This window comes from Grampus griseus, assembly GCF_964374135.1.
Source record: "Grampus griseus genome assembly, chromosome: 1".
NCBI lineage: Eukaryota > Metazoa > Chordata > Mammalia > Artiodactyla > Delphinidae > Grampus > Grampus griseus.
In genome coordinates this window covers 140,667,022-140,681,745 of record NC_139017.1, presented here as the reverse complement: position 1 = coordinate 140,681,745, position 14,724 = coordinate 140,667,022, and the positions used below count along the sequence as shown (strand labels likewise).

General features: G+C 38.0%; 1 protein-coding gene across 2 annotated transcripts in view; it reads right to left on the bottom strand.

The window, feature by feature from the left end:
- Nucleotides 1-14,724, bottom strand: part of EPS15 (epidermal growth factor receptor pathway substrate 15) — a 164,636-nt gene that overhangs the window by 111,378 nt on the left and 38,534 nt on the right. For both annotated transcript variants that reach the window (XM_082666035.1, XM_082666034.1), the window contains exons 5-8: nt 11,044-11,139; nt 9,046-9,111; nt 4,579-4,704; nt 2,083-2,142 (exon numbers count right to left, since the gene is read on the bottom strand). In XM_082666035.1, coding sequence (XP_082522161.1) covers nt 2,083-2,142; nt 4,579-4,704; nt 9,046-9,111; nt 11,044-11,139 — 348 coding nt within the window. The remainder of the gene's footprint in view (nt 1-2,082; nt 2,143-4,578; nt 4,705-9,045; nt 9,112-11,043; nt 11,140-14,724) is intronic.

Here is a 14,724-nt window from a genome sequence, read left to right as displayed (position 1 = left end):
GCAGTATTAATATAACACAAGCTGGAATTCAAAATTAAAGGCACTAAGCAGGATAAAGTTGGAAAAAATTTCTGAGGAATGCACACAGAAGGAAATCAAACGTGGCAAAATGGTTAAAATGAGTAAATCTAGGAGAAGGTATATGGATGTTCATTAATTTTTTAAGTAGTAATTTCCTACAAATGTGTGTTTATTCTTAAATTATTCTTTTAATGAAAATTTACTTTCATTACAAAAGAAAAAAAAGTTGCCTAGGAGAAGGCTTCAGGGCATAAGGTAAACTGTGTTTACTCACTTACCTCAGGAAATACTACTGTTTTAGCAAATGAAGATAATGCTATTGTCTACCTAGCTTAACTATGCTTATACAAATGCTCCTTTGAAATTTTTAATTTTTGTCTTTATAAGGAAAAAATTTTCTGTTTCTGTATATATTTTTTCAAATGTGATAAGATGTGTTCTGCCTATTTTGTTTCGCTCCTAGGATATAAACAGAATAAAATTTATGAAAGGGCAAAAAGAAGAAAACTAAGGACAAAGAGAAACTGAAGTGTAGTCAATAAAATCAGTATAATGGATTTACAGAAGTCTAATATCTTCTGAACAGAAATGTTGACATATCTAGGAAACACGTGTACAAACAGGTTGCAACCTTGGCAACAAAGAAAACCTTAACAAAATTTTAAAGACCACATTCACCAGCCAAAATCTAATCAAGCTGAAAGTATATACAAAGGTAACAAAAACCAAACAAACTTAACTACTTTGAAATTAAAAAGCATATTCCTAAACAGATGACCAAGGAAAATTTAAAAATTATCTAAAAAGGAGTGAAAAGGAGAACACTGTACCAATATCTATGGAATCCAGCTAAATCTGTATTTAGAGGAAAATACGTCCTTTAAATGTTTTCCATATTAAAGATGATAAAAAACAAAGGGACTTAGTACTTTTCTTCAGAAATTTTTTAAAAAGTAAATCAAAACAAACTGGAAAGAAGGAATTAAGATAAAAGTGGAAAAGAATGAAACAGAAAGTCAAAACATAATAGAAAAGATAAATAAATCCAAAAGATGGCTCTTTTAAAAGATCAATAGGCCAGAAAAAATCCAATTAAACAAAGAATGAGAAGAAGCAAAAATACATAAGATTTGGAAACAGAAAGGAACCCAACCATAAACCCAGAAGAGATTAAAGAATAGTGCAATCTGTGGCAAATCTGAAAGTCAAAGCAATGGACAAGTTCTTAGCAAAATAGAGAAAATTTGAAAAGATTAATTTCCAAATAAGAGATTCAAGGGAGGATTAGAGATTTACAGTTCATGAGTTCACAGCAGAGTTTTTTTGTTTGTTTGTTTTTTGTTTTTTTGCTGTACGCAGGCCTCTCACTGTTATGGTCTCTCTCGTTGCAGAGCACACGCTCTGGACGCGCAGGCTCAGCAGCCATGGCTCACGGGCCCAGCCGCTCTGCGGCATGTGGGATCTTCCCAGACCGGGGCACGAACCCGTGTCCCCTGCATCCGCAGGCGGACTCTCAACCACTGCGCCACCAGGAAAGCCCCCACAGCAGAGTTTTATCTAACCTTTAAGGAAGCCATGAAAACAACTCTATGCGGAATTAACTAACCAGTTACTAAGGATAACATGTCTTCAGACAAGATGTCAAAACTTTCTCTGCCTTCATAAATGACATGAAACTATTATGTTATTCATCTTTTCCTTTAATCAAATAAATGTGAAAATTCAGGGATATATTTGAAGTAAAGTCATTCCACAGCAGAAGTAGGTACTGAGATGCCTGGTCACGTTGAGATTCAAAAGATTATACTCAGCATCTTTAGAGTACATTATCCAAAGCATGTATTCTTATGTACCTTAAAGTCAAATAAAATGAAGATGGCAAAAACATTCATTATCCATTTGTTTAATAATATTTATTGAATACCTATAAATTCTAGGTAAATACAGTCATACAATCAATTTTAAGAGAAATGTAGTTTACCTCTAAAGATAAAAAGGGGAAATTTTCACTTGAGAAAACCATTAAGATGTTTAAGATTTCGAAAGCATTATGTTACTTACAACTGCAAACTCATCTCTGTCAAGCATTCCATCATGGTCAATATCACTCAACTCCCAAACCTTAAAAAGAAAAGAATTAGGAAAGATTAACATTCTTTCATTTCACGTGCTAACTGTATACACCCAATACCTAAATGGAGGAAAAAGTTTTGCCTAAACATTATAACATCTATTTCTCTGAGAAATTTCAATTATGCTGACCATTTTATTAAATCACTATTACATGCTATATTAACATTACTGTAAAAAGAAATAATAATTCTTAATACCAAGTATTTTTAAACAGAAATTCCTTTGCAAATTTTTAAAGAAAATATTTTGTTCCTCTCAAGTAAGAAAACAATTATGTAACACAGTACTTTAAACAACTATAATGCTTTTTCAAAAACAACATCTCAGTTAATTCATGCAACAATTCCATGTGGTACCATAAAACCTGTTTTAGACCTGAGACTGCATGAATTATCTAGGATCATACAACTATTATTAAATAACAGAATCAGTTTTCAATGTGAAGACTTCCAACCAAGTCCATTATTGTTTTCCCTATAATACAGAACCTCTAATCATCTGAAATAAGTGTCCAATGAACACTCTATTATTAATCATTAGCCAACTAATGTCCAGGGCATACAAAATAAATATAAAATCTAAAAGGCCCTGGTATATTTGGTCTAACTCTAGAGTAGAATCCATAGCTTTAGACCAGCTATAAACTATGTTAAATCCTTGAAATGAAGGTATTAAAGATATTCAACAAAATTTTACTTGGGACAGGAAGAGAAGGTATACTGGTAAGAGACAGGAGTGAAAATAAGCAAGTGCCTGGTCACTGAATGCCTTGGAGTTTAGACTTTTTCCTAAATGCAATGGGAAGCTACCTAAGAGGGTAACTTTTAAGTAAAAAATAACAAGATTATATTTATAGTTTAGAAATCTCACACAGATCACACAATAGAAAAATAATTAATGAAAAACAATATTAGAAAACAGCTTTTAAATTAATATTTATTGAGTACCTAAACTATACAGCACTGATCCAGTAGTACTGGTGTTGTGGTAGCAAGTCGTTATCATCAGGATCATGGCAGCTAGCGTTCAAAGAGTATGTACCAAGCACTGTGCTAGGTACTTTATATACATTATCGCATTTAATTTGTATAACCCTACAAACTGGGAACCAGGCTAATTTTAAAGATTAGAAAACTGAGACATGGTTTTCTAATGATTTGCCCAAGGTCATACAGTTAAGAAATGGTGTAACCAGGGTTTGACCCCATGTAGTCTGACTAAGCAAGGAGTTAAAGAAAGGACTAGAGGTTTAATGAGAGTAGATAAGGTTTGAAATATAAAGAAGGGTATTGAGAAATCATGATGGAAACAGCACAAGAGTGGCTGCAGTATGGAAAACCCAGCTGAAGATCATGAAATTATGATGATACCAATCTTACTAGACTTTCTCAGTAGTCTGAATGCAACCAGAGAGAAGGCAGATAATTAGCTTCATGCAAGGTTGGATTTTCACCAGGCAGAAGAAAAGTTAGAAAACACAGCAAAGGAAGCTAAGGATACTGACATGAAACAGTGGACCAAAAAAATCCAGGACGGATGAGGAAAAAGTAAATTCAAAAGATGGGGAAAATAAAAGAGTCTGATTTAAAGGTCTTGATGAGGCTGGGCTTCCTGGGGGCACAGTGGTTAAGAATCTGCCTGCCAATTCAGGGGACATGGGTTCGAGCCCTGGTCCTGGAAGATCCCACATGCCACAGAGCAACTAAGCCTGTGCGCCACAACTACTGAGCCTGCGCTCTAGAGCCCTTGAGCCACAACTACTGAGCCCATGTGCTGCAACTACTGAAGCCTGCATGCCTAGAGCCCGTGCTCCACAACAAGAGAAGCTACCGCAATGAGAAGCCCGTGCACTGCAACGAAGAGTAGACCCCGTTCATCACAATTAGAGAAAGCTCGCAAGCAGCAGCGAAGACCCAACGCACCCGAAAATAAATAAATAAATATATGTTTTTAATTAATAAAAATAAAGAAATAAAGGTCTTGATGAGGTCAAAGAATTAGTCTTGCAAGTATCTAGGAAAGAAATCTAGAAAGACAAGAAGTTCTCTTCAGAGAGTAGAATTTATGATTTCAGAGATGAAACTATTGCTTTAACCAGGCTGTATGATACAGCCACAGAGTAAATGGCAGATGCAGAATACTGATGGTCTCTGGAAATTAAATCAAGGAATTCGGAGGTCAGAGCATACAGCTCAAAGAAAAAAGGATCTACATAAAAGGATTATATATAGCTAATTTCAAACACTCATATGTTAGAGGGAATAATCAAAGAAAGAAAGAAATTGGCAATAATTTTATATATTAAGTTAAAACACAAAAAATTCTATAATACAACTTCAAAGTAAGATCTATGTGTTTTTAAGTGTTCCTGGTAGATACAAAATTAAAATACATAAAAATTACATTTAGAATTTAATATCTTACTCTTCCAAGAATATCCACAGGTAACTTAGAGTTGAGCAACACTGGTTTCACTTTATCACCAGACAGAAATCCGTTCACTGGGCTTAAACTATCAAAAATTGCATCATATTTGGCCTTATCTTCAGACTATAATACAAAGAAGATCAAAGTTAAATAATGGTGAAAGGAATTTAACTGCATTTTAAAAAATTGAGTCCTCAAAGAATAGACAACATTTTTAAAACTATCATTTAAAAAACATTTTTCACTTTCATCAAAATATATTATAGTAAATAATAATTTAAAAGTTACTCCACTCAAAAGTCTAGAATCCCCTCCATCCCTTTTGTAGCTGGAATACTATCTTTGCCCTTCTACTGTTAGGTTAAAATCAAAAGATTTTCGTGATCAGAGGGCTTTGAGAAGAGCATCTAGTCCAACCCTCTCACTCAAACAGATCCAAAGCAAAACAGTAACTTTTATAAGAACACATAGCTAGTTAGTGACATTCTATGACTTTCTAAACATGGTATTTAGTTACATTTCAAACTCAAACAAATTAAAAAAAAAGGAAATCATTGCCACAGAAATAGACATCAAGTTTCCCCCATTTTTCCCAAAGCAAAATTTCTTTTTATCAATAACAAGGTATTTTCTAAAATCCCAGAAAGTTATTTGTATAACATAAAAACTATTGTTCATGATTTTCCAAGTCAAGGCCAGATCCTTACACTTTTTAAAGTTAATAGCATACAAGCAGACACAGCCATACAAACCAAAATGGTTTTCTGACAAAACTGTACACATCTATTACAGGTTATTTGATCTGCTATATTCTATTTTAAAATTACGATTTTTAAAATTTGATAAGATAGCTATAACCATTTTGGTGCCTCCAAATAACTGTAATGCAAAATACCCATTTTATTTTATTTTATTTTTATTTTTTTTAAACATCTTTATTGGAGCATAATTGCTTTACAATGGTATGTTAGTTTCAGCTTCACAACAAAATGAATCAGTTATATATATACATATGTTCCCATATCTCTTCCCGCTTGCGTCACCCTCCCTCCCACCCTCCCTATCCCACCCCTCCAGGCGGTCACACAGCACCGAGCTGATCTCCCTGTGCTATGCGGCTGCTTCCCACTAGCTATCTACCTTACGTTTGGTAGTGTATACATGTCCATGCCTCTTTATTGCTTTGTCACCGTTTACCCTTCCCCCTTCCCATAGCCTCAAGTCCATTCTCTAGTAAGTCTGTGTCTTTATTCCTGTTTCACCCCTAGGTTTTTCATGACATTTTTTTTTTCTTAAATTCCATATATATGTGTTAGCATACGGGTCTCTTGTAGACAGCAAATATATGGGTCTTGTTTTTGTATCCATTCAGCCAATCTGTGTCTTTTGGTGGGAGCATTTAGTCCATTTACATTTAAGGTAATTATCGATATGTGTGTTCCCATTCCCATTTTCTTAATTGTTTTGGGTTTGTTATTGTAGGTCTTTTCCTTCTTTTGTGTTTCTTGCCTAGAGAAGTTCCTTTAGCAGTTGTTGTAGAGCTGGTTTGGTGGTGCTGAACTCTCAGCTTTTGCTTGTCTCTAAAGGTTTTAATTTCTCCATCAAATCTGAATGAGATCCTTGCTGGGTAGAGTAATCTTGGTTGCAGGTTTTTCTCCTTCAACACTTTCAATATGTCCTGCCACTCCCTTCTGGCTTGCAGAGTTTCTGCTGAAAGATCAGCTGTTAACCTTATGGGGATTCCCTTGTGTGTTATTTGTTGTTTTTCCCTTGCTGCTTTTAATATGTTTTCTTTGTATTTAATTTTTGACAGTTTGATTAATATGTGTCTTGGCGTATTTCTCCTTGGATTTATCCTGTATGGGACTCTCTGTGCTTCCTGGACTTGATTAACTATTTCCTTTCCCATATTAGGGAAGTTTTCAACTATAATCTCTTCAAATATTTTCTCAGTCCCTTTCTTTTTCTCTTCTTCTTCTGGAACCCCTATAATTCGAATGTTGGTACGTTTAATGTTGTCCCAGAGGTCTCTGAGACTGTCCTCAGTTCTTTTCATTCTTTTTTCTTTATTCTGCTCTGCAGTAGTTATTTCCACTATTTTATCTTCCAGGTCACTTATCCGTTCTTCTGCCTCAGTTATTCTGCTATTGATCCCATCTAGAGTACTTTTAATTTCATTTATTGTGTTGTTCATCGTTGCTTGTTTCATCTTTAGTTCTTCTAGGTCCTTGTTAACTGATTCTTGCATTTTGTCCATTCTATTGTCCATTCTATCTCCAAGATTTCGGATCAACCTTACTATCATTATTTTGAATTCTTTTTCAGGTAGACTGCCTATTTCCTCTTCATTTGTTAGGTCTGATGGATTTTTATCTTGCTCCTTCATCTGCGGTGTGTTTTTCTGTCTTTTCATTTTGCTTATCTTACTGTGTTTGGGGTCTCCTTTTTTGCAGGCTGAAGGTTCGTAGTTCCTGTTGTTTTTTGTGTCTGTCCCCAGTGGCTAAGGTTGGTTCAGTGGGTTGTGTAGGCTTCCTGGTGGAGGGTACTAGTGCCTGTGTTCTGGTGGATGAGGCTAGATCTTGTCTTTCTGGTGGGCAGGTCCACGTCTGGTGGTGTGTTTTGGGGTGTCTGTAGACTTATTATGATTTTGGGCCGCCTCTCTGCTAATGGGTGGGGTTGTGTTCCTGTCTTGCTAGTTGTTTGGCATAGGATGTCCAGCACTGTAGCTTGCTGGTCGTTGAGTGAAGCTGGGTGCTGGCGTTGAGATGGAGATCTCTCGGAAATTTTTGCTGTTTGATATTATGTGCAGCTGGGAGGTCTCTTGTGGATCAGTGTCCTGAAGTTGGCTCTCCCACCTCAGAGGCACAGCACTGACTCCTGGCTGCAGCACCAAGAGCCTTTCATCCACAGGGCTCCTTAATTTGGGATGATTGGTTGTCTATTCAGGTATTCCACAGATGCAGGGTACATCAAGTTGATTGTGGAGCTTTAATCCGCTGCTTCTGATGCTGCTGGGAGAGATTTCCCTTTCTCTTCTTTGTTCTCACAGCTCCCAGGGGCTCAGCTTTGGATTTAGCCCCGCCTGTGCGTGTAGGTCGCCGGAGGGCGTCTGTTCTTTGCTCAGACAGGACGGGGTTAAAGGAGCCGCTGATTCGGAGGCTCTGGCTCACTCAGGCCCGGGGGTAGGGAGGGGCACGGAGTGTGGGGCGGGCCTGCGGCGGCAGAGGCCGGCGAGACGTTGCAGCCTGAGGCGCGCCTGTGCGTTCTCCCGGGGGAGTTGTCCCTGGATCCCGGGACCCTGGCAGTGGCGGGCTGCACAGGCTCCCCGGAAGGGCGTGTGGCTAGTGACCTGTGTTCGCACACAGGCCTCCCGGTGGCGGCAGCAGCGGCCCTAGCGTCTCATGTCTGTCTCTGGGCTCCGCACTTTTAGCCGCGGCTCGCGCCCGTCCCTGGAGCTCTCTCAAGCAGCGTTCTTAATCCCCTCTCCTCGTGCACCAGGAAACAAAGAGGGACGTAAAAGTCTCTTGCCTCTTCGGCAGTTCCAGACTTCTCCCCGGACTCTCTCCCGGCCAGCCGCGGTGCACTAACGCCCTGCAGGCTGTGTTCACGCCGCCAACCTCAGTCCTCTCCCGGCGCTCCGACAAAAGCCGGAGCCTCAGCTCCCAGTCCCGCCCGCCCCGGCGGGCGAGCAGACAAGCCTCTCGGCTGGCGAGTTCCGGTCGGCCTGATCCTCTGCGCTGGAATCTGTCCGCTTTGTCCTCCGCACCCCTGTTGCTGTGCTCTCCTCCGCGGCTCCCAAGCTCCCCCACTCCGCCTCCCGAAGCCTCCACCCGCGAAGGGGCTTCCTAGTGTGTGGACACTTTTCCTCCTTCACAGCTCTCTCCCGCTGGTGCAGGACCCGTCCCTATCCTTTTGTCTCTGTTTAGTTTTTTCTTTTGCCCTACCCAGGTACGTGGGGGGTTTCTTGCCTTTTGGGAGGTCTGAGGTCTTCTGCCAGCGTTCAGTAGATGCTCTGTAGGAGTTGTTCCATGCGTAGATGTATTTCTGGTGTATCTGTGGGGAGGAACGTGATCTCCGCCCAAAATACCCATTTTAGAAAAAGATTTCATAAAGAAGTGTTTTAGAGCCATAAAGAGAATTAATTAAGTAGAACTTTTCAAACAAGAAATAGTACCAGTGGGGTAAACTACCTATTCATCAAATATTTTAGTTAACACAAGATTATGAGATCATCATTTTTAGTTTACACTATAACAGAAATGAGATTAAGCCAATACTAACTGTCACAAAATGACTAACAGAGCTGCAACATCCCTCAAGCAATTTCTAGTACCAGTATTTCCTCCACAGTAAAAAATGAATGTCTAATGCAGACTGCAATATATTTTGCAAGTAGGGGGAAAGGACTATGTAGGTAGGAAGTAAAGTGAAGTAAAAGAGAGAACAGTTACAAAGTTTACTTACTTTTACAGCCCATGGGAGCTCAGCTGCAGAAGTTCTGCTGATTAGCAAAGGACTACTGGTATCATGCTAAAAAGGAAAATATAGCACATGAAGGGCTGAAATCCTCACATCAATAAACAATGAGGAGAAAATAATCTTTGGATTTAAAAACACTCAGACAAAATGTTGGATCTCAATGCACAAAGGACACTATTTTACATTAACTCTATTAGACCTTCATCTGAGTACAAATGAAACAAAAACTGAGTAAGCTGAGTTAGTGGAGCTAACTAAATGACTAAATGACTGTGGAGCACTAACTAAAACATGTAAGTCTTATAGAAGAAATCCTATTACAACTGAAATCAAGATAAAGATATCTGAATGTAACAAAAATATTTATGGCCCTGTTAACTGATCACTTTTTCCCTACACTATTTAAGGAAAGCTGACTGGAACAAGAATTCAATTTAAGATTTCTAAGTTAGAAGTACATGAACCTATCAACACCCTGTCCAAGTTATTATGTTTATTTGCTTGTAGAGACAGATGAATATGTTTGAAAATTTTTTATAATAGTATAGTTAGGCAACAAATCCCTAAATTAACCCTCTGACTCCACAACTAAACTTCGAAGTACAGAAATTCTCAAAACTGAAGTTAAATTCATAATACTCAGACAAAATACTAAAATACTGAATTTAAAAACAAGCAAGAAGAGCCGTGAAACTTCTGAAAAAAAGCAGTAGGGTGGGAAGGACTAGCCCTATCAGATATAAATTACCAAATATGATAATTGAAACAATGTGCGATCAGCATATGGATAAACAGGTCAATGGGTATGAACAGAAAAAATCCAGAAAAAAACCAAAATACATATGAGAATTCAGCACATGATTGAGGCGGCATTTCAAATCGGTATGGAAAAGATTGATTATTCAATAAACTGTATTAAGTCTAAAAGGTAGCCATCTTGAAGAAACATACATTTGAATCCATACACATACCTTACATCAGGACTAATGTAAATGTGAACAAAGAAACCATTAAAAAACTTAAATCCTAATAATTCATTTACATTAAAAACAATGACTTCTTTACGGAAAAAAAAATCACCACAAAGACCACAAAGTCAAAAGACAAATGGCAAACTGGGAGAAAATATTTGCAACTCATATAGACAAAGAACTGTTTCCCTAATATATAAAAAGCCTCTAGAATTCAATAAGAAAAGACAAACCACCAAAGAAAAATGGACAAAGGTTACAGACATTTCACATAAAGGCAATGTAAATGGCTCATAAGCATGAGAAAAACTACTCAACTTCACTCCATAAAACCAAAAGGACGAATTAAAACTACCCATTTGTCACCTATCAAATTGACAAGGACCAAAAGTTTGACAACAGTATGTTAGCAAAAGTACACTCAACCAATTGTTGGTGGGACTGTGAACTAATACAACCACTATGGAAGACAAGTAGATATTATATGTGAAAATTACAATGCACGAACTTTTGAAACAGCAATTCCACTTCTGAGAAGTTACACATATATTTCTGCACATGCAAAGTGACACAGATTCAAGGTTATTATTCATCGCAGCATGTTTTAAATAATAAAAGACTGGAAGCAAGCTAAAAGCCTACCAATAGGAAGTTAAATAAATTAAGGTAAACAGAAGCACGGAAATACTATCCAGCTGTAAAAAAGAATGAGGAAGCTTTTATGTAAAGATCTCCAAAACATATCAAGTTATTTAAAAAGGCATAGAATCATGTGTATAGTATGCTACAATTAATGTAAACTGAGGGTATAGGTATTTATATGTCTTTATATACACATAAAATAACTAGAAGATACACAAGAAACTAATAACAGCAGTGGCCATAAGAAAGAAAATCGGGTAGCTGAGTGATAGGGGTTGAGGGAAAAATTTTTTAATATAGTAAATTTTAATTTTCAAATCATGTGGTATCATTTTTAAAAATACAATTTAAATTTAAAAGCATTTCTTACAAATCTTGGTGGAGGAACAGCCAGGTTCAAACTACTCAGTGAAACCTCCAATCCATTCTGGGCACATGCCACAAGACGCAAAGCAACAAAGAATTCCTGAGAAAGAAAAGTATGAATGTTAAGAGCATTATCTATCTAACCATTCATCCATTCATCCATCTATCTACACACATACCTTTAATCTGAAAATATAAAACAATTCACAACTACTCCAAGATTTTTATGTTGCAGCGAATATAACGGCACATTTGCTTGAAAAACTTGCTCTAGGGCTTCCCTGGTGGCGCAGTGGTTGACAGTTTGCCTGCCGATGCAGGGGACACGGGTTTGTGCCCCGGTCCGGGAAGATCCCACATGCCGCGGAGCGGCTAGACCTGTGAGCCATGGCCGCTGAGCCTGCGTGTCCGGAGCCTGTGCTCCGCAACGGGAGAGGCCACAAAAGTGAGAGGCCCGCGTACAGCAAAAAAAAAAAAAAAAAAAAAAAAAAACACTTGCCCTAAAATCAAGAAGAGATCTATGTACAAAGATATTCCTAATATTATAAATAGCAAAAAATATTAATATAAATGGGAAAATAATTAAATAAACTGATATACTGATAAATATATATATTTGGAAATATACCAAAATTAATAATCATGTTTCAAAGAATATTTAAAGACGTTAAATGATTTTTATAATTTAAGTGAGAAAAAGAATCTTGAAAAAAAGTCTAGAAGAAAATAGCACCTAGAAGAAAATAAATAAAACGTTATCAAAAGGCATCTCTGGATTTAAGATTATAAATTTTAACACTAGACCAATCATTCAAGTAACTCAGTCACTGTTATTCCAGAAAAGCTACAAAGAATAACTATGCAACATCTAAAACAATTATATAACTGCTTGACTTCAAAATATTTGTAAATCTCTCCCAAAGGTCCTTGGGTTTTTGGCATTTGAAGCCTCGGTCCAAAATTTAATTAGTGGAATGACACTGAAGCAACTTGTTTTCAGCTGTTCTGAGTTAAAATCAGGTCTGAGAATAAGCATAACAAAACCCTTTACTCCAGTTATGATTACTTGCAACTTGTCAATACTCCAGTACAGCTGCTGATGCAATCAACCCTTTACTGCTTTTCTCACATCTGTTCTCACCTACTCAATACTTTCTTCTTTCTACTTTCTTTTTTCTACTCAATACTTTCTTCTTACTCAATACTTAACCTATTCCTAGAAACTTACACGTTGTCTGTTTATACAATACCTTGCCTTCACTAATGAATTTCTTGAAAAAATGCTATTTCAAGATCACCCCTTCTCTTTTCATTCACCACACAAGCTTCTATGCAATCTGATTTTAACTCCTACCATTAGCTAGAGAAACAACTGCCTATGTCACAAATAAACTCCTAGCTACCAAATACAGGACTCTAAAATAAATTTTTTTTAAAAAGCTTCATCCTACTTGTTCTTTTATTTTTTAATTTTTTTAAATTTATTTTTTAAATTTATTTATTTTTGGCTGCACTGGGTCTTCATTGCTGTGCGTGGGCTTTCTCTAGTTGCGGCGAGCAGGGGCTACTCTTCATTGCGGTGCACGGGCTTCTCATTGCAGTGTCTTCTCTTGCTGCAGAGCACGGGCTATAGGCGCACAGGCTTCAGTAGTTGTGGCGTGTGGGCTCCGTAGTTGTGTCACATGGGCTCAGTAGTTTTGGCTCCCAGGCTCTAGAGTGCAGGCTCCGTAGTTGTGGCACACGGGCTTAGTTGCTCCACAGCATGTGGGCTCTTCCTGGACCAGGGCTCGAACCCATGTCCCCTGCATTGGCAGGCAGATTCTTAACCACTGCGCCACCAGGGAAACACCGCCTACTTGTTCTTTTGGCAGCCTGGACTGTATGATCCTCCCTGATGCTCTTCTCTACCGGCATAGTTTCATAAAGCTCTCCTAGTTCTCCTCTGACCTTTCAAGTATCTTCTGCTGAAATCAATGTCTCCTACCATCCTTTAAATGCTGAACTCTAAATAACCCTTTTTCTCTTCTCATTCTAATCAGAGTCAATTACTCTTAGGTAATCAGGTCCACTCCCACAGTATGGATGGGCTCTGAAGTGAAATAGTATTGCACTGAATTCTAGTTCTGCTACTGGTTGTGAGGCCTTGGGCAAGTTTAAAAAAACTCTTTAAAAGGGGGGCTAATATCTACCTTGCAATGTATTATAAGGAACAAAATTAAAACCACACTATAGGAAGAAAACACTATCATTTTTGGCACATAGAAACTCAGTAAGTATAGGTTTATTTTCTTAATTTCATATGTTAATTTAAAAATCTATTCCTCCAATGCAAACATCAAAGTTTATAACTGCAAATCCATAAATCCAGCCACCTGGATATAACAAAGAACTCAAACTAAACACCCAAAGTCTAGGAACAGCAGTGAAGAATTTATTTTACTGTAAGTTCATGAAGATAAGGACCACATCCTGTCACGTTCACCTCTGTATTGCCAAAACCTGGCTAAAAACAGGTACTCAACAAATATTTGCTGACTGAGTACAGAGCACCCTGGATGCCCATGCGAATTTAGTTTTCCAATGTCTCCAATGTACCAAACTGGCCCTTCTGCCCAGGGGTCCAATGGGGACCACAATCTAACCTTGGAATCTTAAATAAGAGACTGGGTATTCTGACCCCCTCATCTAATTTTTCCCATCCCTTTTCTGAGTTAGCTTCAGCTATCCCCATAGGGAAAATTAACTTTGAGTAGTAGTGCTCAGCCAATGTATTAGCATGAATTTAATCTTTGAATTTAATCCTATAGATTAATTTAAGCTTTGAATTTAATCCTATAGAACTCTGAAATCCATCCCCAACAAGCAGAACTTTAAAGTTCTCTGATGGTGTCCAATGCCCATAACCACTTTCACATATTTCTGGTCTAAGGTTTACTTCAGGCTTGTAAACCATTTTTTGGTTTATATGTCAGAGATAAGACCTAGACCAGAATACACTGTACTCAGGTTTGATTAGCCAAGAGCTTCCCTTCAAATACACAATACCATCTTAACACATGAATAATAAAATCCACTTTTGGACTTCCCTGGTAGTGCAGTGGTTAAGAATATGCCTGCCAATGCAATGCAAGGGACACGGGTTCGAGCCCTGGTCCAGGAAGACCCATATGCCACGGAGCAACTGAGCCCGTGTGCCACAACTACCGAGCCTGCACTCTAGAGCCCGCGAGCCACAACTACTGAGCCCGCGTGCCACAACTACTGAAGACCGTGTGCCTAGAGCCCGTGCTCCACAAGAGAAGCCAATGCAATGAGATGCCTGTGCACCGCAATGAAGAGTAGCCCCTGCTCGCCACAACTAGAGAAAGCCCGCACACAGCAACGAAGACCCAACACAGCCAAAAATAAATAAATAAATAAATAAATTTAAAGAAAAGTAATAAAATAAAATCCACTTTCATTTATAACCCTGTATAAGAAACTTAATAAGATACAAAGAGCAAAGTCTCCCTGAATAACTAAGAAAAATAAATCCCATGTTATTGTTTGAATGTGTCCCCCCCAAATTCATATATTGAAATTCAAAATCCCAAAAATAATAGTAGAGCCATTAGGAGGTAGAGCCTCTGGAAAGTGCATAAACCATCAGGATGGAGCCCTCATGAATGGGATAAGTGCCTTACAA